Consider the following 23,251-nt stretch of genomic DNA (forward strand, 5'->3'; position numbering starts at 1 on the left):
GCGACAGGTTTGTCAGTACGTTTTTTTTTTAAGGATAGACGAAGGCAGGACGGGGAAGGAGCGATGGCGGTGGAGGAATGACAAGTTCGCCAGTGTGCTTTTTATTTCGAGGACACCGGGGAGACGTTGATTGCCGGTCGGCACCCGTTAGGAGGTGGGAGATTTCGGCTCGTCTTTGTACACGACTCGGTCACAGAAACTTGGCTACTTAGTTAGCAACTTTGGCCATGAACACCGGCTAATAATCATTCCCACTGCGACTTCATTTTCAGAAATAAAAAGTGTTTTATGGCTTTTTATGGTGATAGACCAGGCTTTCAGTGGTTAGTTTTATAGCTAATTTTGCCAGTTTTTGATGTCGAACAGTCGGATTAATGTCGTCTAAAACATTTGATTCATAGCTACGTTGGTTCATTAAACGATAACGTGTTTCGCCGCTTTGTAACTTTAATGAGGCAGAATCGGTGGAAGGTTTTTTTTTTTTTTTTTTCCTCTCGAAATATTGAGTACCTAACTTCATTGTATGCCTGCCTAAACTCGTCCATCTGAGAGGTAACCCAGCTAGCATAACCATACTGTAGTGTGTCGGCCCGACAGTAACTAATGTGGACTTGGCTCCAAATGGGCAGCAAAGACACACACACAGTGTGGCACCAAGTCTACAAACGGGTGTGTTTGCTTTGCAGATGACCGCCGTGTGAGATCTGAGCCGAAAGTGTGTGAAAATGATCAGTGCCGAGAGCAAAGGCGAGAGGACGCTGAGGAGTGCGTCTCCTCACAGAAACGCGTACAAGTCCGACTTCCACGCCATTAAGTGCTCTTTTGATGGGACTAAGCCCAACAGCGCCTCCAGGTCCTGTGCGAATGGAGCGAGTGACCCCCGGGAGGACACGAGGGGGCGACCGTTCGGCAACCGGGTGAACAAGATAAAAAACATTTTCCTGCAGTTGGACGGCCAGCAGCAGCAGGAGAGTCCGGACGCGAAACCCGCTCTAAAAACGGATGCGTCTCAGGTCTGCTCGCTGCCAAAGTTCCCAGCCGGCACGCACAAAAGTAGCGTGAGCAGCCCTACCGGCTTGGAGCCGCCGAGCTTGGAACGCGCCCCGAAGGGGGACGATGCCGAGATAGACAAAGCGGCTCTGGCGGAGAAGTTCTCGGTGACTAGAAAGCTCTTTGAGAGAGGTATAAAGGAGCAGCCCGCAGCGGAGTGGCCACCCCCTAGCAGGGCCCCCGGCCGCGGGCCCCAGGGGAGTCTGAGCGAGGAAAAAAGGGGCAGGAGATCAGTTGCAACTCCGGAAAATAGCAACCACAGCGTTGGTAAAGCAGATGGGCGCTCTACCTCACTGGACCGAGGGCTGCAGGAATGGGGTCAGGGGGAGGAAGACTCAAAACCGGGCAGTAAATTATCACTAAATGCAGGCCCCATGTCCCGCAGGCTGGAGCATTTGTTGACGGACAGTGATGTGGCTTCGTCTGAAACAGCGGAGAAGTTGTGTAGCCCTGTTGAAAGATCACCGCCACCAGCTCCTGGTCGCAGAAGCACTCCCAAACCAACCTCGCCTTTCAATGACCACTCACAAACACCAGCTGTCCCTAGTGATGATTGTAAATCGGTTAACTCCCCCCAAAATTCAGCCACACCGGGCAATGACGTTACATTCGAATCGGGCTCGCAGGTCTCTCCAGTGTCACACAAACCTCTCGCCCCCACGGCCAGAACCTGTGATGAACCTCCCTCTCTCTGTGACCCGTTCAGACGTTCGTCCTCGAGCAGCGCCGTTGTCAAACCACGTCCGCGTGGTGAGGAACACGACCCCGCTGGTCCTCCTCCCAAAGACCAAAAGGCTTTTGTCGGCAGTTTTTACAACCGGGTCAAGGGTCCTGACGTGTCTAAGAGTGAGCCGGGGGCGGACCGGCTCCCGTCAACCGACAGGCCGCTCCTGGAGTCCCCGGTGAGCCCAGACCCGGCGCGGGCAGGGGTGGTCCGGGCAGAGCTGGTGGTGGTCCAGAACGAGTCCTCTGAGAGCGACGAGGACAGGGTGGAAGAAGACGTTTTTGAAGAAGCGATCCTGGAGAAGGAAGCCAGCGCGGATACTACCCGGGGAGCTGAGAGTATATCCCCGTCAGTCCCAACGCCTCAGGACGCCTTGGAGAAGGGTGCAGAGGTCAGGGAGGAGCATGTGGGGGGACCGAGAGCGGAGCCGTTGGAAGAAGACAGCACTGGGCAGTACGATGAAGAGGTAGAGAGCGAACAAGAGGTCGGGGATGAAAGTGGCGAAGAGTCTCCGACATTTTATAGCTTTGAGAACGCGGCGTTTGTGGACGACAGGGACACGGAAAGCACTCGGGACAAGAGTGAGGAAGAGGAGGAGGAGGATGATGGTGACAATGATGAGGATGATGAGTATGATGAAGTTCCTGGCCTCTCAGAGGATGAAGAGCTGTCTCCCAGGAGGACGATCCGATTCTCTACTGCACCAATACGGGTAAGAATGACGCACTGTTTATACTGCCATGTATGACGCACCCGGTCACAAAAGCACACCAGTTATTGGCAGCTTGTGCCAGACTCTTCTGATCACACAAGTGCTTTCGTTTAGAAGCTGTTTGTTGAAAACATTCTATTGTTATGGCTTTGCAGCAGACAGAAACATTTGTCTGAGGTTGGAAATCAAAAGCACAGTGACGGTTTTAATTCTTTCTCTCTCTTTCATGTGTACTCACACTGGTCTGGATGCTTCAGCACTTTGTTTGGCATTTTTACCATGCAGCCAGCCAATTAGAAGACACTCGTGTGTTGAGATGAGTGCTGTTAGCTGGGCCGGACTCAGGCTGGCGTCCTCAAGTGTCTCAGGACGAGGGCCTGGCCTGCTTCAGGCTAGGGACACCTAATTGCAAATGTAATATTTATGCATATGTCGGATTTTATCTCCTGGCATGATGCGAGATAATCCAGAAATGTTATGTCACTGTTCCCATGGTGTAGGTTATTGTGCTGTAAAGTTATCAATGTGTTTTCTGTTGGGTACTACTTCTTCTCCATATAATGCATGCTTTTTATTGTGTGTGCGTGTGCGCGCGCGCAGTCGGGAATCGGGAAGATTTTTGGAGGGATTGAAAACAAGCACATGTTGGAACCTCTATTCCAGTTTCATCCGCGTGTGGGCTGAGGGCACAGAGGGCGGTGTGGCCGCGTGTGCCAACTCCAGCAGGGCATAGCATATGGCCCTGATTCACTCCGTGCCACTTCTTCCACACACAGGCTCTGCCCGTCCAATTCTCTCCAGCTCTGGGCAATTTTCCCGCCTGCTCCTCCGTCGGGAGCAAGGAATTCTGTCCTTGCTCACATTCCACCACTCTGGCATTCCTTTCACACTGGCCGTTAATGATCAACTCGGGTTTCTGTTTGTTCTTGAATGTTATGAGAATTAGGGGAGTCAAAGGCAACGGCAGGCGTGTGGTGCCAGACTGCAAGCAGGCACCTGAATCTGGGGCGGGCATTCCATATTAAACATGGGTGTGGTAAAGGGGGGTGGGTGAGTGAGAGAGATCGTGTGTGTGTGTGTTTGTAGAGAATTGTGGGATGTATCTCTGTCAATCTTTCACTCAGAGACAGAAAAACAGATTTCACCGTGCACTAGACCGTAAAATGCATGTTTGCAGGAACATATGGGGGAGGGGGGGAAAAGCCTTTTGCTTCTCAGTTCACTAAATGTCACGGTACATCAATGGTACATAAACGTTCTATCTTGACAAAATGAGTTAAGATATAGCTGAGACCCATTTATTAAATGTATCTAACCATATTAAAACGTGTGTGTGCGGAGTAGGAGGCTGATCTGGGGTCAGCTCAAAGGGCCCATAGCTCCTCTGAGACTCCTCAGGAGTTGCACCTTGACTGGTGGTGTGGGGTAATAGGGCGAGGTTTCAGGAGGGCTCTGCTCAATTCCCCTTAATGAACAACTCTTTCCTCATGCTGGTGAAATACTTCAGTTACATTCTCTCATCACCTCTCTCCCGCTCTCTCTCACACACTCATTCTCTCATTGTGAAACGCGGAGATGGTTGGTCTTGGAAGCAGCTCGTGTCCCAGCATGAGAGAGTTGCAGCATGACCATGTTTCAGCCCTCTGAAGGTAAACACTGTTTTATCACTGAGTGTTTGCTCAGAGCAGATTCAGCAACGTTGCAGAGTAGCAGTTGTGCAATTTTAACAGGAAAGCTCCAACGGTTGCTGATTGGCTGGTCGGGATGCAAGTGAATTTCATTAATGTTTAGTTTTGCATACTTTGACCAAGCCAATTTAGAGTCTGGGAGGTCTAGAAAGCTCCAGTAATGTTTAACATGGTCTTCAACATCTCAGCAACTCTGCCCTTGGGCCGCAGTAAAAAGCAGGGCTTGTCCTTGATGACAGTTGCTACCTCAGACTGCAATGAAAGGTGTAAGAGAAGAGCTGCGCGATATGGACCAAATAATCTAGTCACACATTGCAAATGTGATAATGCCTTGTAATACAAAAAAAACTAAAAAATATCTGAACACCACTTGATACACCACTTGATACAACATGGTTAAAGACTGGACTGGACTGGATTGTTGTGGGGAAAAATAAATGTTCTTTATTGGATTGTGTGGATGCTGTGATGGATAGAGAGGGAGACTCCGACGCCTGTTGGATTGCTAATTTTCATAGGGCAGCTTTCTATAACATCAGTGCTGATCCCACTGTTGTTGTGGCATCCTCAACACAAGCTGCTTTAAGGCCTTTTTAAAAAGATGTGGAAGTCTAGTCAAAGTAAACACGTAAACACTGCTGCCTGGCATTTCTCTTAAGTCACTGTTCTGTAGAGCCACTTCTTTTGTGCTGAATATCATTAGATAAACTGACAGGTGTCACAGGTATTTGTATTTACTGATTGGCGCAATTGCTGTCCGGTTGTCTGATGACAGTTAAGTGAAAAAATAAGTTAGTTAATTAGAGATCAATGAAACGCCTTTAAATCCTTCTGGACTTTCTGCTCTGCTCCTGAGCTCAGATAAGGGACTGAAGATTGGATGTAGATGTTTTGATATTCTGTAACTCTGTGTAATTGATTTGGTTGTGTTAAATGTTCGATTTAACGGTTAGATTTAAATGTTAGGCCTCAGATGTGGGACTGTTTAGGTTTGCGTGAATGTTTGAAACACACACACACACACACACAAAGCTTGAGGTTCAGTGACTCTGTGTTCTTTGACTGTGGTGAAGAAGGTACAGTTCACTGGGGCATCCGGTACCTTTGTTACAGGCTCTCAATGCAACGTGTGTGTGTGTGTGTGTGTAACAGCGAGAACCTCACAGTAACAAAGAGAGCTTTTAATCACTGGGCAGTGGAGCTTAGAGTAATTGCTGCCCCCGACATGCCCGTAGCCTTCATGGCTGCCCAGTGCGGATAGCGAGGACCCTCTCTTCCATCTGTCCTAGCATGCCGCTTTACGTGGGACCATGCGAGCAGCACAGTGGGTTTGGTTACAGAGAACGTCCAAATCATGTTTTCGTGTAGCGCTTCTGAAGTGCCGTCGCAAACAGCTGCTTAATCTGGATGTTTGAAAATGTGTGCTTCCTGCGCTAAAAACACGTTATTGAAAACAAGCATAAGCTAAAAATATGGCATAGATTGAAAATATGAAGTATGAGCAAGAATTAGGTGTGATTGGATTTTACTTTTAACTGAAAGTTGGAAGAACTGTTTACAACTAAAGTTTACGTTTTATGTGTGTTGACTTAATCATGAACACATGGAAATTTGGCTCTAGCTGAGAGCTGGTAGTTTGGGTTAATGTGTTTATTAATTAGCACCGTATCTCATTTATACACAATAAACAAAATCTTATGTGCAGTGTTGATGCGGGTGTGTGAGCGTAACGAAGGCTGAAGTCAGCCACTCTACCTAGGACTCGAACCCAGGTCTCACAGGAGGTAAACGTGAGCTCTGACCACTGAAGAGCCAGAGCTCACGGTTAACCTTCCTTAGTGACGGCCTCCGTCACAGAGAGCAGCTGGGTGGGCCAATTTCAATACTAAGTCCTGTGTCAATGTTCCTCTACAACCTCATGCTAATTCCTGTATAGATCTCTAACACCTTATACATGTTCCTTATATGATTCAGGATTATGGTTCAAACATCTTATGTGCATACTGTACTTTAAATGCAGTTGTAGAATCATAAAATGCATAATTTATATAAAAAGCCCCTTGCAGTTGTTCTGTCACACTAATGTATATAAAATCTCACATACACCCACCCGCCCAACAGATGCAGAACAGGCTACTGTAATCCTCATACAGATCTTACTGGAGTCTTACACAGTCCCAGGCTGTGCAAGGTGTGTTCATCCTGTTTAGAGAACCAAACACTGTGTGCTTTTTTTTATTTGGCTAACCCCTGGGTATTGTTGTGGGTCTACCTGAGGATATTGTTGCGTGTGTGTGCGCATGTGTCTCTCTCTCTTCCACGTACAACTCTCCTTCATTATAGTGCAACTCAAAATGGCAGAACTGCACCTGCTGCTATTCATAACTCCACCCACTCCATCCACTCCAGGAAGTTTGCTAACCTCTCCCAAAAGCCACATAAAGCTTGCTCGCTCGCTCACTCACACACTTAAGCACACACACACATGCACACAACATAAGGCGTGGTCACACTGGACACCCACAGGCAAAGTTTTACCAATATGAAATGTTACTGTGTGTATTTGATCAGACCCAGCGTGGGACGAACAACAGCTTGTCTCTCGGTCAGAGAAGAGGCGTCTGTGTCCGGCCTGCAGGGCGTCTAGTGCGCGCCTGGTCCTGCCTGGTCCTGCCCCTGTCTGTAGCCCAGCATGGCGGTGTAAAGAAGCCCTGATCGGGGGCCAGGATCCGCCGACACTGCTGATCTTAATCATGAGTTTGTGCTCGAGGTGTAAGTGATGCATGGCGCTGTGAGAGAGAGCTCTAGCTCACCCTGACAGGGTGAGCAGGGTGGGTGATGCAGGTCCCGCATCCAAGACCTAAAGAGGTTTTGCATGGTTGGAGTCTGTATGTTGGGAGGTGTGTGGCGGGGGGGGTTAAGTGTATTTGTCTGGCCAGGTGCACATGTTCCCTCTGTAGCTCCTGTGCAGGTTAAGTGTGTGCTATATATTTAAGCTAGCACTCGCCACCATGCTCAGTCTCCCCCAACCTTGACTTGCCCCCATTCACGCCACACACTTACCCCTCACACTTTCAGCTGCTCTGCTCTGCCACAGCTCATCTAAGGTTTGGGCCTTCCAGTCTCCTCCTTACACTCACTTTACACACCTCTCTCTCTCTGCCTTCACTCCTCTGTTCTGGTGAGAGCTGAAAACAGGACCGGGGCACTTTGGGTGCCTCTTCCACTGGGTCTGTGTTCTACAAGGCCTGTTGTCTTTTCCATTTCCTTATCTCTTCTTTATCCTGTGGAATGTGTCTGAGCTTTCTACCCTCCCTTTCTCACTTCCTCTCTCTTTCAGTCCCGCTCTCCCTCATATGGCCGATTTGGATCCAAACACCTGGACGAGTGAGAGGTGTCCTAATTCCCTCCTTTTTCATCTCTTTGAATCATTGCCCTCTTCGTTTTCAGTTCCCTCTTGCTCTGTCGTTTTTCACGAACAGCAGGAATTTCCAGGAAAGTTCACAGAAAGTGAATTGCTTTCGAAGACGAGCAGTTGGGTTTGTTTTCTCTGACTGTGCACAAGCAAGGTTGAAATGCACAGAGAGACCATCATTTTGATTAGTGTCTTCCTGAATGTCCAAAAAATAAGCCTTGTACGTTTTGCCTGTAGGCAGGGTACATCTGCTAGAATGAGACGCTATCCGACAGGGAACATGAGTGCACGACCAAAAGCCTCCCTTCTTGTGACCTTGCAAATCCTCCACTGAAGGAGATTCTTCTTTCCAGCTTAAATTCATGTGTTGGATATATGCTGTAAGTATTTTTTTTTTTAAAAAGGAAGAAAGAAAAGGAAATTTTAAAAAATCCTTCTTGGGAATTTGTTCCAGCCGCATGGCTTTGCTAATTACCACAAACCCGCAGGCAAAATGAATAAGTGACGCTTACTGGGTATGCAAAATCATGACAGGACTCTTTGAATGCAAATCTCCGCACATTCTGCGCAGTGTAACGGCTCAGAGCAATTGAGCAAATGATTCTCTCCCGAAAGCATGTTTTTGTTAAAAACCAAAAATCCTGAATCATGCAGGCTGCGTTGGTTTCCGGCTGGTCTGTCGGAGATGAGTTGTGGTAAGGACTGTTGGGAGCTGTGAGGTGAGTCTTGCATCACTCCGCTCTGTCGTTGCATATCTTATTACTCTAGGATTGTAACATGAGACATAGTAAGTTACACTCAGTATTGATGGGAGCACACACACACACTGTCTTATGTGGCTCCCAGTCATGAGCTGCGTTATGCGTTATCAGTGTGAAGTCAGTGTTGGCTTTGTATATAAGAGCCCTATTTCCCACAGAGATGACAGAACAGTCAGACTGTACCACTCCAGACTGCGTAAGAGTGAGTGTGGGCGACATGGTAGGGTCCAGCGATCTCCTTGCGCTCACACTTGGTTTCGGTTAGTTACTCCCATGGCTGCATTCACACTGCCAAATAACGCAGGCCGGTGCAGGTTGTCTCTCTCTCGCTGGGTGTGGGTGCATGTGTGACCGATGTTTTGGTTGGAATGATTTTGGTGGGTGCATGTGTAAGTGTGTAGGAGGAGCCCTTTGTAGTTGAAAATGAACAGTAACATGGAGCTGCAGAGGGAGGGCGTAGGAGGGGTGGTTCTCTGCTGTAATACAGTGGCTTCAGATCTGAACCAGATGGAGCTGTGACCCTTTTCAGCCACATCACAAATCTCAGGACAGCCGAGCACCCAGTGGAAGAGTCCCAGTAGGGTTGGCTACGGGAGCTCGGTGTTCTCCAGACCCTCACCCAGCTGCGACACAGCGGGTCCCTAGGGGTCCTGGACCTCCACAGTTCTGCACTGAGGGATCATAATAGCACGCGTCCGATTGGCTGTGAAAAGGGAAGACATCAGTTTGACATTTGCGTGCAGCTGCCTGATTGGCTGGAAGCAGATGGTGGACTTGTATAATGGTATAGTCCTCCACCTCACCTGAGCTCAGTTGATGTTTCTGCCTGTCCTGGGGATGAGGTGCCTCTGTGAGCCCGCTGCATTTAAACAGAGACCTGTGCCAGTGATGTCATTCACCTGTACACAGGGAGGCGGGGCCTGCCCTGATCAGTCAGACAGGGGTGTGTGAGAGCTCCATTCAAAGGTAACCGGAGCCCCTCTCTCCCTCTCTCGCATGTCCTCTTTGCCACACTTGTTCTCTGTTTTTCCCGTCTCCCTCCCTCTCTCCTTTAAGGAGAAACATTTCTTTCTGTGAAGACAGAGACTCAACGATTGGGTTACCGAAAAGAAAAAGAACATTGTTCCAGTTTACTGAAGTAGTCGGTGGCAACAGGAAAGCCGGATAGGAAAGAAAAGAAAAAGAAAGAGGGAGGAGAGGAGCCAAGCAAAACCACTGTGGTACTCCGAGCTCAGCCAAAGCCTGGGAACCATCAAATGCTCATATGCTCTGCTATTACCTTTTATCCACTTATAATAACAGGATTCTCCTTTCTCCTGTCTTTCTTGCTCCCTTCCCTCTCTTTTTTTTCCTCTCTCTCCATCGCAATCACTCTTTCTCCAATACTCTGACTCACTTTCTTTCCCTAGCACCCTGCCCCCATGAAAATAACTTTTCAGTGTGGTTTTTTAGTAGTTAATTTCCATGTCATTGGAGACTGTGAAATTTTGCTTGTGCACTGGGAATTTACCTCAGGAACCAAAAGGACTCAGTCATAGCAGCCAATAGACGTTTACATGCAAGAGCCCTCAGCTGAAGTGTGTGTGTGTGTGTGTGTGTGTGTGTGTGTGTACCTAGTGGCCTGTCTGTGTCGTAACCTTGCTTCTGAATCCTGCCTGATGATGGGCTGAAAATGTCTTTGCATGTCCAAACTGGCAGCTTGATGACAGATGAAACTGAAGGAGGGCTTTTCAAGGGGGTGTGTGTGTCTGGAGGACACGCACCACTGGTGCATCGGGAGATTTCCTCCAAGGTCAGGAAACTGATTGGACCATATGATGATAATGATAGACTTATTTAGTGAAAGCTGGACTAGAAGCTGCCTGCCCCAACCACTATTAATGCTCATAGTTACAAACATAAGCACACAGACATCAGACAGGTTTCAGGTCTGTGGGTAAGCACCACACAAAGAGAGGTGTCTCTCTCTCTCTCTCTGTGTGTGTGTGTGTGTGTGTGTGCTCAAGCCCCAACATGATTGTGGAACTCCGCCACCAACTCTCAAGTGGAAATGTTTGACATTACATCATCCCTCTGTTAAGATTCCAAATAAACGCACTAATCCTAATTCTTCCTTCTCATTCCTGCCAGGTCCCCTCACACATTGCTCTTTCTCGCCTTTTGCTGCCTTTAGGTCATTTTTGGGATCTACCGTAGCACAACAGCTGGAGAGTGCTTTACAGATCAGATGCTTTTAGAGGAAGCAGGCGAGGGGGGGGAACGGGGGGATGCTGAGGTTTTTTTTTTTTGTTTTGTTTTGTTTTTTTTTCTCTCTGTCTGAGTGGGCTGGAGGTCTGCTGGTGGGCACTGGCAGTGATTGTTGCCTTTACTGTAATCTGAAGAGTCTGTGTTTCTACAGATCTCGGCTCACGAAGCTTGTGTTGCCGGAAACCGATTGTGTTCTTATTCTGCGTGCTTCCAAGTACTGGGAGTGTTGAGAGCATGACTGGTCCATTAGAATGAGACAATGTTCCCAGTGTCTCCTGCACTGTGAGGTTTTTATAACAGTGTCGTCATTTCACAGAACGTTCCCTGCACAGGTGTAGAGAGCGGTTTAACCAGATACACGTGCAAAAACACACACGCACGCACACCTACGCAGTTGGCCCGGTGAAACGCAGTGTAGTCATACCATGTCAGTGACTGCTTTTCTTGAATGACTTCTGATTAATATAGATATGATGGTGATTCTGAGACACAGACTCACTTTTTCTTTTTCTTTCTCTCTCTGTTTTGCTCTCTGTGAAACAACCTCACAGCCATTCAATTTAGAGGTGTCTTGAGCATCACAGTAGTTCAGAGGCTGCTACACCAGTATGTGAGCTCTTCTGCTAAATCAGCCATACGTGCACCCTAAGCTGGGAGTGCTGCTGCGTTCGCCTGCCTCAGCTGCACACACCCAGGGGGCTAACACGTGCCAGGGAGTGGACACTGAACCGCCCCACTGTCCTGTTTTACTTACCAGCGTCTCATTACCTTTAGGGGGGTGTTGATGTGAAGGATCAGAGGTTTGACTTCACCGAGACACTGGGTGGAGCATTTATACCACGCATCTTATGTTTTGTAATAAATTATAGTAGTCATTCTTCAAGGTTAAAGGATGGCCTGAAATTAGGTTTAGGTTTCTATGAGAGAACATCCACTCTGCTTAAAAAAAAATCTAAAAAATCAAATGTCTGCAGTGCTAAGAGAGCTTCTTCTGAATAGATGGTGGTGTGCATCTGGTCTTCCAGGTGTTCAGCACCTACTCAAATGAGGACTACGACCGGCACAACGACGAGGTGGATCCAGTGGCGGCCTCGGCCGAGTATGAGCTGGAGAAGCGTGTGGAGAAGATGGACGTCTTCCCAGTGGAGATGGCGAAAGGTTGGCGCGGTTCCCTCAGCACGCGCTCCAGGAGCGTTCCGGTGACCCATGGGCGCTGACGATGGGACTCTCTGCCGCCCCCTGTAGGTGACAACGGGCTAGGCATCAGCATCATAGGGATGGGCGTAGGGGCCGACCAGGGCCTGGAGAAGCTCGGCATCTTTGTCAAGACCATCACAGAAGGCGGCGCAGCCGAGCGAGACGGCAGGTAGGACGTGCCGATGGCAGGGCCGCAGCTGTAACGCATGAATGCAGCATCACCTGCAGGGGGTGGTGGAGAGCAGGGTGCTTTTACCCGAGCGATGTTGTTGGGTTTTGACGGGGGGGGGGGGGGGTCACAAAGGGTTTGTGGGTTTGGCAAACAGCTTCCCCAAGTGCAGGACTGTATGGTTGTAATGCAGCCACTATATGGACCTCCAGGCCACAGCATAAACAAGGCCACTCGGGTTTTATTTATTTATTTATTTTTATCAAACTGATCAAAGGAATCTTTCTTCCGTCTGAAAGGACAAAGTCATGTTTAAACCCCTGCTCACATGTTGAAACCACCCAAAAAAAAAACATATTTCCCTACAAGGGAGCTAGGATCAGATCTAGGATCAGATCAAATGTCTTTGTCATAAGTTTTTTAAATGTATTTATTTGGGGGGGGGGGGTTGAAGGGTTTGTTAACCACTCAACCCTGCAGATAAAATCTCCCATAAATGGGGCCCAAGAAGACGTGATAACTACATATGGGGTTGCCTAACACGGTCTTACAAGACCGTGTGTGTGTGTGTGTGTGTGTATGTATGTATATGTGTGTGTGTGTGTGTGTGTGTATATATATATTAATGTGGTGTGTGTTTTTTGTTTTTTTTTTTTACTTAAAAGAATAAGTATGAAGAATGTTGTGCTTGCTTTACTCCTTTGTTCAGTAAATTTTGTAAAATATTGCCAGGTATGTTAACACTACTGATTGTATATGGCGAGTTCCTAACAGCCCTGCGTAGTGACCGTTGCGTTGGTCTCCTGTCCAGGATCCAGGTGAACGACCAGATCGTGGAGGTAGACGGCATCAGCCTGGTGGGTGTGACGCAGCTGTTCGCTGCCACCGTCCTCAAGAACACCAAGGGCACTGTCAGGTGAGGCCGGGGGAGGGGCATGGTCTGTACACTCTAAGCAGAGGGGCACTGCACAAGTTTGTTGCCTGGGAGAGAGATGGGGATGCGGCCGAAGTCTCCTTCATTGGCGATCCCCCCCTCATGGAATTCTCGGAGCGTTTCGGCTACGCTCCAGGCTGCCATGGTGATCCACGGCGCACTGCTCGCTATGGTAACGTCTGACCACAGGCAAATGATGAACACACAGGCCCAGTCCAGGGTTGCTATAGTGAACAAGGCTGCATTGTTTGCCCTGTTATATGGCATTAAGGATTCAGTCACCCAGCAGGTCGTGGCACAGAATTACGGACGTAGGCACACAGTCTCACACACCTCCGCATGCAAGTTTGCACCAACGGCAGTGTCACTCCTTACATGCGCGCACACACACTCTCTCATTTGCATGTACGTTACCCCTTGTACATGCTGGCACTCCCACATTTATGCTTGCGGCCCTAAGCCATGCCCCGGCTCCCGCCTACTTACCCCTGAGTGGCGGCATCCGCAGGTTCCTGATTGGCCGGGAGAAACCAGGAACGCAGAGCGAGGTGGCGCGGCTGATCAGTGAGACGCTGGAGCAGGAGAGACACCAGCGGCAGCACGGGAGCGAGGATCCGTATGAACAGTCCACAGAGGAGGTGAGTGAGCAACCCCCACCCAGCCTCGGGTCAGCCTGGAGTGGGTCCTGTGTTGGAGCTCAGGCCCACACCAGCAAGACCCGAGTTCTGGAAACTCATCTCAAGTGAGGCAGGCGTGGCAGGGGGTCACTCAGGATCTCAGCCGGGGTTGATTTGTTGCTGTTGTCTGGCTGTCTTTACCTGCGTGGACGGTGCCTGACTGGTATATGCAGGGCTTTGGTTTGAGATGAGTCGGAGGGTTGCTTCGTAGTTGGAATGGAAGGTAAATATTTTGCGTGGTGCTGTAAATTTGAATAGGGAGTGACAGGTTTGGGAGAACAGAACTGGCGCTGTGTGACGTTGCTGCCACACACACGGCTCTGTCCCGTGCAGATATGTAAATTATGCAAAGCATATCAGCAGCAATCCATGCTTTTCTTTTTCCTCGAGCATTGTTGGATGAACTACAGGCTCTGAGCTGCCAGGGTGTTCTGGGTCTCCACTTTACTCATCTTTGGCCTAGTGGCTTCAGTTACAACTATTTACTATTTACACCAAGTTGTTTACTGTTTTAAGTCGAGTTGTCAGGTTTTCATTTGGTTTTTAATATTTAGAATACTGCATCAGCCTGTGTAGCCTGTTGCAACAGGTAGGAAGTACATTTCCTGTACATAAAAACAGTGAATTCACAGTAAGTGGCTAGTTGAGTCCGCAGGGTTTTAACATTCTGAACTTTCCCCTCTGGGACTGATTCACTTCCTGTCTGATTTACTAGGAAACGCCAGTGGCCCCGCCCGGCCAGTTACCCACTGGAGTCGTCACTGTGTGTCTGTTTCAGGATGAGCATTACGAGGAGGACGAGGAAGAGGAAGAGGGCATCGTGAGCTCGAGCTTTGGCAAGAGGGCAGAGCAGCTGTACGATTTGCCCGAGAGCGAGGGCATGTTCCTGCCTTCAAACATGGACACGGTTCAACTCAGCTTCAGATTCAAAGAGGTGTCAGAATTCCCTCCGCAGGCCAATTCAGCACCCTGATAACGTTATATGAGAGTTACATTTAGTTCTTCAACTTTGTCTGCTATATTTGATGTGATGACGCATGAAGTTCAGATGTTTTGACAGATGGAAGGTGAGTTGGTCCTGTGATTTGACTTGACTTTCTCAATCACCCAGCTCCAGAAAAAACACAGCATAGCCGAGACGGAACTGGAGCAGCTCCGAGAGAAGGTACAGCATGTCCACGGTTTGTCTGACATGTTAACATTCATGTTACTGAGATGCATGTGCATCCAATCCCACTGTCTAGATTGTCTTGGGATGTAGCTCGTTAAGAACTCAGCAATGCAGTTCTGGTTCAGTGGTCTGGAATCTCTTAGCATGTTGTGCACTTCCGAGAGCATAGTTTGGAATTCTTCTTGGAGATGCATAACTTGGGGAAGAGTTTGGAATTGCAGAGCAGGCACTTGTTCGGACTCTGAGCGGTTCTGTCTTTTAGCTGAGGGAGGCGGAGAAGCAGCAGACCACATGGGTGGAGAAGGAGGTGCAGCTGGAGAAGAGCATGGATGAGAACTCTCAGAGGATCTTGTACATGGAGAAGAGCTGGCTGGAGACCCAGGCCCTCTGCAAAGCCCTCAACGAGGAGCTGGCTGACACGCAGTGCCAGCACGAGGCCATGGACAGAAAGTACACCAAAGCCAAGAAACTATTGAAAGACTATCAGCAGAAGTGAGTGTGGTCTGCGCTGCGCTGTGGACACAGCATGCGTGGATGCGAGCTCCGACCTGCACTTGTTTTGACCTGTCGTTCCTCCATCCTGCAGAGAGGTGGAGTTTACGAAGAGGGAGGAGGAGCTGAAGAAAGCTCTGGAGGAGAAGGACGCCTGGTACCAAGAGCAGCTAGAGAACCTCCAGCAGAGGGTGAGGACAGACTTGTTCTGTGGCTGTCCCAGACAAGCTCCGTGTCAGTTTAGCTTACCTTGTGTTTTTCTCTCTCTCCCTTTCTCTCGTTGGTAGGTAGCAGTCCTAGAATCCTGTGGCAGGCCCCTGGTCTCCGCAATAGAAAGCAGGAGTGATGCAGATACAACGTTGGACAATAAGTCTTCAGACTTCCTGGGTAAACAGGCCAGGACAGAGAAGAGAAGGCGTAATGTGCCTTCACAAACAAGCCTGCTTCTCTGTTTTGAAATTTACCAGGTCACATCAAAACCATCCCAACACTTGGTTTTCCCCAGTAACAGATTACTGTTGCCAGCCCTGTAATTTGAGTGGAACAGTGCTGATGATGGAATAAGATCGTCGTAAAGTATTCGATTCCGTTATTTACATTTATATTTATCTGTACATGTACCTCCTTCTTTATACTTGTGTGGACATCATACCCACATCTATGGTATTATTATTAAAACCAGTATTTGTTTATGGTTGTACCACTGTATTTAAGATTGCATATTATTGCCATGTGAATAGGTATGACTGTAAAAACCAAACAAAAACATCCGGACTACAGAACTGGACTGACACAACCCATCTGTCCGTCGTCCCCTACAGCTTCTGTTAGTGCTGCTGTCCTGAACTCAAACGCGTGGGATACAGGACCAGCGTATGGCTCACCGGTTCATTGGTCATGTCGTCGTAGTCATCATCCAATGTACCATCTTGTTCTCAGAGGCTGACTTGAGAGACGCTGTCCCTGAGACCGAGCTTTTGGACAGCAGCGCCCATCGGGCCAAAGGTCAGCTGGCCCAGAAAGCCCGGCGGCAGCGGCCATCACGCAACAAACTCCGAGAGGGCGTTGGCTCGCCGTCGTCCCCTCCACAGGTCAACAATCTCTTTCCCCCCCCCCAAAAAAAAGAAAAACTGTAGAACCGTGTGATGCGTTAATGAGCAGTGCCAGCAATACTGTGAATGTCTGCACCTCAAATAAATGATTTATTAGTTATGGGAATTTTTGTATATTGTGCCTTTGTACCTTGGAGGTTGAGTCTTTACTCTGTCTCTAGTTTGAAGAGGAGTCCTCTTCTAGTCTCGAGATCCCTCCCCACCGTAGGAGGTCATTTCAGGAGAGTCTGTCCCTACCCGTGTCCTACCCAGAGAATGGACAGACGGCCGAGCCCAGCCCAGGCCAGGCTGTGGGCGGGTCCAAAAACACAGAGCTCTCTGCCATACCCACACTCTCGCCCCCTGCAGACAGCGCGGAGATCCCCGTCTTCTCCCCACCCAAAGACTCCTCCCCCTCCGGCTTTCTCAGAAATGTCAAAAAGAGAGAGTCCAAAGGAAAAAGCAAAGAGGTTAAAGGTAAATGCATTTTTAAAAAGGTTTTGTTAAAGGCCAACAGCGACTTTCTGACAGCAGGCAACCGAAGTTCTCCAGCTTCTCTGCACGTTTGTTAAATTTGTCGTGTTCCCATCTGACTTTGTCGTCTTTACTCTAGACGAGTCTGGCGACGGGGCAGCAAAATCCAAAAGGCGCTTCCCAGATTTTGGGTAGGTGCCGTAAACACCCGGCAGGGTGCGTGTTGTGTCCGGAGGAGCGTGACGAGCTCCCTCTCACCCTGGCGTCTCTTCTCCTCTAGTGGCCTCCGGAAGTCTGGAGGCAAAGGAAAGAAGCACGACAAAGAGTCCAAGAGGTCCTCTCTGGACAGCAGGTGGGTGGAGCCGTGTATCTGCACCCCCTCAGAATGCTGCTTTACTGCCCCCTGGCTGTGCACTGACACTACTGCACATGGAATGCCTATTACTTCTCCCAGATCGAGCACAAGCCTGAAATTCAGTCTAATTTTATATATATTTATATATTTACTACTCACTACTGTAAGATGTTTGTATACTAGTGCATCCCATTCGAAGTCCGTACCGCTTGTTTGTTAGTATTATGAGTACCGTTAAATGACACTGGCCTCGGTGTGTGACACAGCCTGTGTTTGCCCCTCCTCTCGTGAGCAGGGGCTCTGCAGAGCTGCTGGACGAACGCGGGGCCGACGTCTCGCCGGCCGAGTCACTGACGTCCATCCCCACCTGCATGCCCTTCTCTTGGTTCGGTGACAAGGAGAAGGAGCGCGAGCCGTGCGCATCCTCCAGCAGTCTGACCAACACCGTCGCCCACCCTGAGCCCAGTGACCAGCGCGACTGCAAGAACAAGGTGTGCGCCGCAGTCCGCCCCACCCAGGTGCCACTGGCCAATCACGGTTTAGGAGACTGCCGCTTGGCACAAGTGGCCTGATCTTGTATGTCAGAGGAGAGCTATATTCTCCTAATCTGTGTTGGGTAAAACAAAGTGTGACCCACACTTGTTTTCCTTAGCTGCAGTCATTAAGACTGATTGACTGACTTCAGAAGTAGTGTACAAGTAAAACAGGAATACCCAGTTACCTGTAGAATCACACTAAGATTGCTGGGTAGAAAAGGTATAGCAACCAATAGAACATAATGAAATGAAACACAAAACAGACATTTCTGACTCAGTGTGAATGACCTAAATGCAATGGAGCATTTTTTCTTAAATGCACTTAAGTAAAGGTATTACAATTTCAAAATAGTCAAAAGTACAAAACCATAACCTCTGCTTAAGTACATATGGCTAGTTAACACTCAACCTCTTGTGTAAACACAGTACCCTTCCGTGGTTATTTCTGTGCCAGGCTGCAGTTGTGAAGGAATGTAATGGATTGCTAGATTACACCCAAGTGTTGGCCCAAAGCTGCTGGCGTTCCCTCATCCTACACTCTTTGTTGTTTGGAGAGAAGAGGCAAAAACTAGGTGGCAAAATGAGGTTCAAAAGAAATTTCTAAGATGCAAAATGGGCCATCAGGGGGGATCTAAAGGCATGCCACAAAATTGGTAACCATAGAAACATTAACAGAAGAAAATATTATTTCCCTTCATACTGGTGTCCACACATTTCCTGTTTTTGGAGCTTTTCCAAATATAGTGTGAGGGGGTTTAGAGGTTTTGACTTCACTGGCCAGTCCTAGAGAACTCCTTAATGCTTGTTTGGAGGAGTTTCTGCTGGTGTATGGGAACAAGACTGATTAGTTACGGTACGTGAGTATTTTCACCCCCTCCCCAAAGCTATCCGACACTGTTAAACAGAGAGATAAGGAGGACTCTGGGTGGAGAAAAGGAGAGTGAGAGGGATAAGGAGAAAAGTGAGAAGAAGGGATGGGGAGAAAGAGCATGTTGGAGGAGGGAAGGTAGATGAGAGGGAGGAATGGGAAGATGGATGGAGAGAGAGAGGGAGGATTCACAGGCCCAAGCCTCCGAGAATGAGCCTTCACGACGCGTCTGCTCAGGTAGCCTTGACTAATTCAGCAGGTGGCCGGGCACCTTCGTGCTGCATGGGGACATCAAGGCCGAGCCAAAGCTTCGGAAACCGGATCTGCGCGCTGACGTGGATGCCTGCGAACACCGGGCCTTGTTTTCTTGGGTTTTCGGAAACGTATGGGAAGAAGCTCTTCCCGTAATTACCCTGATGCCGTCACTGACTTGCATCCCTTTTTCCAAACAGAAAAACCTCTCCTGGTCCTCTTTGTTCAGTCCGTCCTTAGATTTGGTACAGTATGTTTCTCCCAACGCATAGACAATTGGTGTCCGATTTTCTAGGTCAAATCTAACACAATAGTCATAGAGGAGTGTTCAATATTCCATACTAATAAGATTGTGTCTCGATGTGTTGGGTGTTAATCTGTGCATGCCACTGGGGGTGGGCGCCTTCTCACATAGTGAACTACTCTCCTGTTCGTGCCTGAACTTGTGTACCTACTGAAATGCGTTTTCTTGCATGCACACTCTACCTCTTAACAGTGCCGTGTTTAGTGCTGTTGCAGTGATTTAGAGTGGGATCGGACCTTTTGCGTTTCCATAGTAATGCGGCCTGCTGTGTCCCTCTGCCTTGCCTTGATGCTGTAGTGATTTGTTTTTTCATGTCATCACACTTGGATTTTGCGATTAGACATAGAATAGTTGCCACATGACCCGCTCCTGCTGCTAAGTTCTGTATGCCGGGCGATCCTGAACGTGACCTCCTGTAGTCCTGACATCTCTGCAGTCCTGAATGTGACCCCTCTGTAGTCTGTGCTGGCCCTGTCGTACTTCTAAAATACTTGCTGCGTCAGATTCTTGAAACGTGTCTTTATGGAAAGTCTGCAGAAAGACGGATCCAAATTTGAGGTCATTCACACACACTCCCATGCGAACTCGGGGTCTAGAAGATCTTTCTGCTTGAATCTACTCAGTTTCAAAAATATACCAGCTCAGCATGAAATGTAATGACCCCTATACTAATGATTAGGAATGTTTTGACTTTGGAAAACCATTTAGTTATCGTTTTTTCAGGGCCAGCATGTTTCAACAGATTGGGTGTTTTTCACTGCAGGCAGCCCTACACTGCATGGAAAAATGCCTGCTCTCCTTTACATTTAAGATACTGAGTCAAGCCATTACAAAGGGGGTGTGTCTCTGTCTGTGTCTGTGTGCGTGCGTGCGCTTGTGTTCTTCCACTCGTTCCAGAGCTGGTCGATTCTAGATGATGTAAGTCCTGCCAGTCCCAGGTCAGAATTAGCAGGGCTAGTGGCCGAGCCCAGCCTGTCAGGCCGTGCCCACACTCTAACCTTCTCTTCTAGCGAGGTGAGTGGCTCCCAGCAACCCCACACCCACATGCTGCCTGGGCTCCTGCTCTGTTTTGTACCGAGCAGAACAATAAAGGTTATGCCGAAGGTCAAGAATTGTCTGAAGCAAGGGAAGTTTCCCGCCCCTCTCATTATGAGTGTGGCCATAGTTCCTGCTGTGGGGCTATTTTTGGTCTGAAGTCTGAATGGGGTATGAGTGCACGCTTTGTGAGGCTGGTGGAAATGGCACCGGCTGCTGTGATGGCGTAGACCGGCTTGGACTGCTGTGCCAGTCTCTTCTTCTGTTGGCTGTTGCACCTTTTATCCTTCAAATATATTCCTGTATGTTTTCTTTGATTTCTCAATGTTTTGTGACTTCTCAGTGAGCTGTATGTTTGCATGTCCTTTTTAAATCCTTGTGGACTCTTGCGTGTCACGTAAGAGGAGATGACAACGCGCTCGTATGGGCACTATAAAAGGTCCTGCTGTATGGTGTGAGTGCGTGTGTGGATGCAGACGTGTTCTGCCGCTCAGGCCAAGGTAGTGCAGAGATGATCCAGTCTCCCTGCAGGTGGCGGGAATGGCACGTCTTTCTATGCTTTGGCTGCTCTCGAATCCTGCTAATGCTGCAGTCACAGCTGCACAGAAAAGTCTGGAATGATCGCTGCCCTGAATCTCGAAGCGTAATCACTATAATGTCAAGACTTGCAGGATTTGTATGTCAATTACAATATGTAGTTTTATTATATAGTGTTTAATATAGTGTTTTTGTCCATACTGGGCAGCCCAGCTTAAAACAGCTTTTCCATTGCTACAGTGATAAACTGTTCCCTAGCCAGTTATCTGCCTACATCTTTTTTTTGGATTCCTTTTTTGTTTTTCTAATATAACGATATTTATCACAAAAATGATATATTGACATTTTACTTTTCCCCTCTCTTTCATTTCTAATCACTACTGCTCCAATTCCAGCATTAGGCTGGTGTGTGTGGAGGAGGGGGGGGTCTATCTATCTATCTATCTATCTATTTATCGTTCTGTCGTTCATGTATTTATCCTGTAGACACTGGACGATGAGCCTTGCGCTGCGGGGAAGGACTACCAGTGGCAGACCCGCCCCGTCTCCGAGTGGACCACGCAGCAGGTCTGTCATTGGCTCATGGGCATGAATATGGACCAGTACACCGCCGAGTTCACGGCCAAGGGTGTTGATGGACAGCAGCTAATGAACCTGGACAGCGACAGACTCAAAGTGGGTGGATCCTGGCTTCTCTTCTAATTAAACATGTTCATGTGATGCACCGTGATGTTGCACTCATTTGTTAAGGTGTTTTGTTGCAAGAAATGTGGTTTTGTACCATTCACCTTCAAGCTTGGCTGGAATTCCAGTCTTTAGCAGACTGCATCATTAGCTCCTGTAGGTCCTCTGGTAGAGTAGGTAGAGTGAAGCACTAGTAACCACAGGCTCACGGGTCAGGCCGCACACTTCATGTTGATAGATATGTAAGCCACTACACATAGAGTACACGTAATTCTCTTTTGAAACACATTTCTGTTTCAGGGACTTGGCGTTGCTAGCCAAAGTGACCGTGCCATGATTAAGAAGAAGCTGAAGGACATGAAAAAAGCACAGGAAAAACTGGAGAAACAGCGCGAGAAACGGGAGAAAGAAGCAAGACGAAGCGGGAGACTGCCAGCCAACAGTGATTCCGTCTGCTGAGGCTATTGTGTACTCTCTCTCTAGGTCTCTGTCTTCCCCTCTTTTTTTTTTTCTCTCCCATTCTTTCTTGCGCTCTCTCTCCTTCTTCCTTCTTTGAAGCCCCGACACACACTACTGTTGAGCAGGACCATGGTGACCGTGCTTTGTGCCTGGGCTGTGGGCGGTGTGCTCTCGGTGAGACATGTTTGCCCGGTCGGCATGACCCTCTCAACATGGAGTCGGTCCGTCATGCGTTGCCGAGGCAGAACGTGCATAGGGAGGGTTCTGTCATTTTAGCTTCTCTTCCAAATGCTCTGTGGCACTCTAATGTGGAGGGGGGAAGCACACCACCACCACTCATAGCTTGAGAGCAAAACATTTAAAATAAGCAACATCCTTGCAGATCCTTCACCTTAGGCCTTACTGCTCAGGGGCAGACGGCAGCCACGTGCTCTGTCCTTCTACTCCCTCATAGCCACGCTCAACCTATTAAAGCACGAATGCAGGGGAAAAACAGATTTCTAATTCCCATACACCATTATCTGTTGTACTGGTCTGACAAGACTGAAACCCTTTTGGGGGCCAGATGCATCGGTCAGAGAACTTTACTAGACAGCCTCTGGTGTGACATTTAGATTAATGTCATGTCGTTGTGCTGATGTTAGCAGACCAATTTGATTTTTACTGTATCTTTTGAGCACACAAAGTATTTTAAGGGAATGAGATTTATGATTTAGACAAAGTTGGTTATTTTCAAACTTAAATGCCACTAAAATTGTGGAATGAATAATGCTTTAAACATTTTATATCTATTTTTTAAGTGCAAGTGTGTCCTGTGGTTCTGTATAGATCTATTTTTGCTGGAGGTTTGTATAGTCAATGAGTGGAAGCACTAGGGTGACATTGGTTTTAAATGTACAAATGTTTTATACATCTATTAACTAGCATAGCTTTAAGTAAAGGAAAACAAACATTTATTGGTTTCACTTTTGTATAAATTTTCTACTGAGTAGAATAGCGCTAAGGTAAATTGACAATTTTGCAAATTCTAAGAAAGCAAAAGTACAATTTTAAGACGTTGCTGCAGCTTCTGTTTGACTGCACTGGTTATGGGTGAGGCTTTCTTACTGGGCTAGTTGCCCATGTTCTGTACATCTTTTGTATCTTGCTGATTTTGTTTCTTCTTTTGAGAAGGGAACGTGTAGTCTGGGTGAAGAGTTGTTACTCATTTTCATTTCCTCACGTGATTCGACTTTGCCCGACTGATCCTAAATGTGGGCCGACCTAGTGGCTCACCCCTGGTAGTTTGTCTTGTTGTATAAATGGATTGTTTTGATTGGCTACCAGTCCCTCACCTGACCAGACACACATTCCTGTAGCCAATCATATCTCTGGTACAAATGTATAAGCTGCAGCAATAAATTCATTTTAAGATGGCTT

General features: G+C 48.1%; 1 protein-coding gene across 4 annotated transcripts; it reads left to right on the forward strand.

Moving 5' to 3' along the window:
• On the forward strand, nt 1-23,248 carry ppp1r9ala (protein phosphatase 1 regulatory subunit 9A-like A). Of its 4 annotated transcripts, XM_027027550.3 has the most exons (20): nt 1-154; nt 687-2,486; nt 11,623-11,755; nt 11,843-11,963; nt 12,775-12,879; nt 13,406-13,535; nt 14,353-14,508; nt 14,686-14,739; nt 15,008-15,237; nt 15,332-15,428; nt 15,525-15,624; nt 16,177-16,328; nt 16,511-16,805; nt 16,942-16,993; nt 17,083-17,154; nt 17,453-17,648; nt 19,014-19,058; nt 20,015-20,131; nt 21,176-21,364; nt 21,674-23,248. In XM_027027550.3, exons 2-20 carry the CDS (start codon nt 726-728, stop codon nt 21,830-21,832), a joined length of 4,164 nt encoding a protein of 1,387 aa, XP_026883351.3. In that variant the 5' UTR covers nt 1-154; nt 687-725; the 3' UTR covers nt 21,833-23,248. The 4 variants fall into 4 exon arrangements, with proteins under 4 accessions (XP_026883351.3, XP_026883353.3, XP_026883354.3 ...); XM_027027552.3 differs by lacking the exon at nt 19,014-19,058; XM_081713685.1 differs by having other exon boundaries at nt 6-2,486.
• The last annotated feature ends 3 nt before the right edge of the window (nt 23,249-23,251 follow it).

This window comes from Electrophorus electricus, chromosome 4, assembly GCF_041902795.1.
Source record: "Electrophorus electricus isolate QZ-2024a chromosome 4, ASM4190279v1, whole genome shotgun sequence".
Taxonomy (NCBI): Eukaryota; Metazoa; Chordata; class Actinopteri; order Gymnotiformes; family Gymnotidae; genus Electrophorus; species Electrophorus electricus.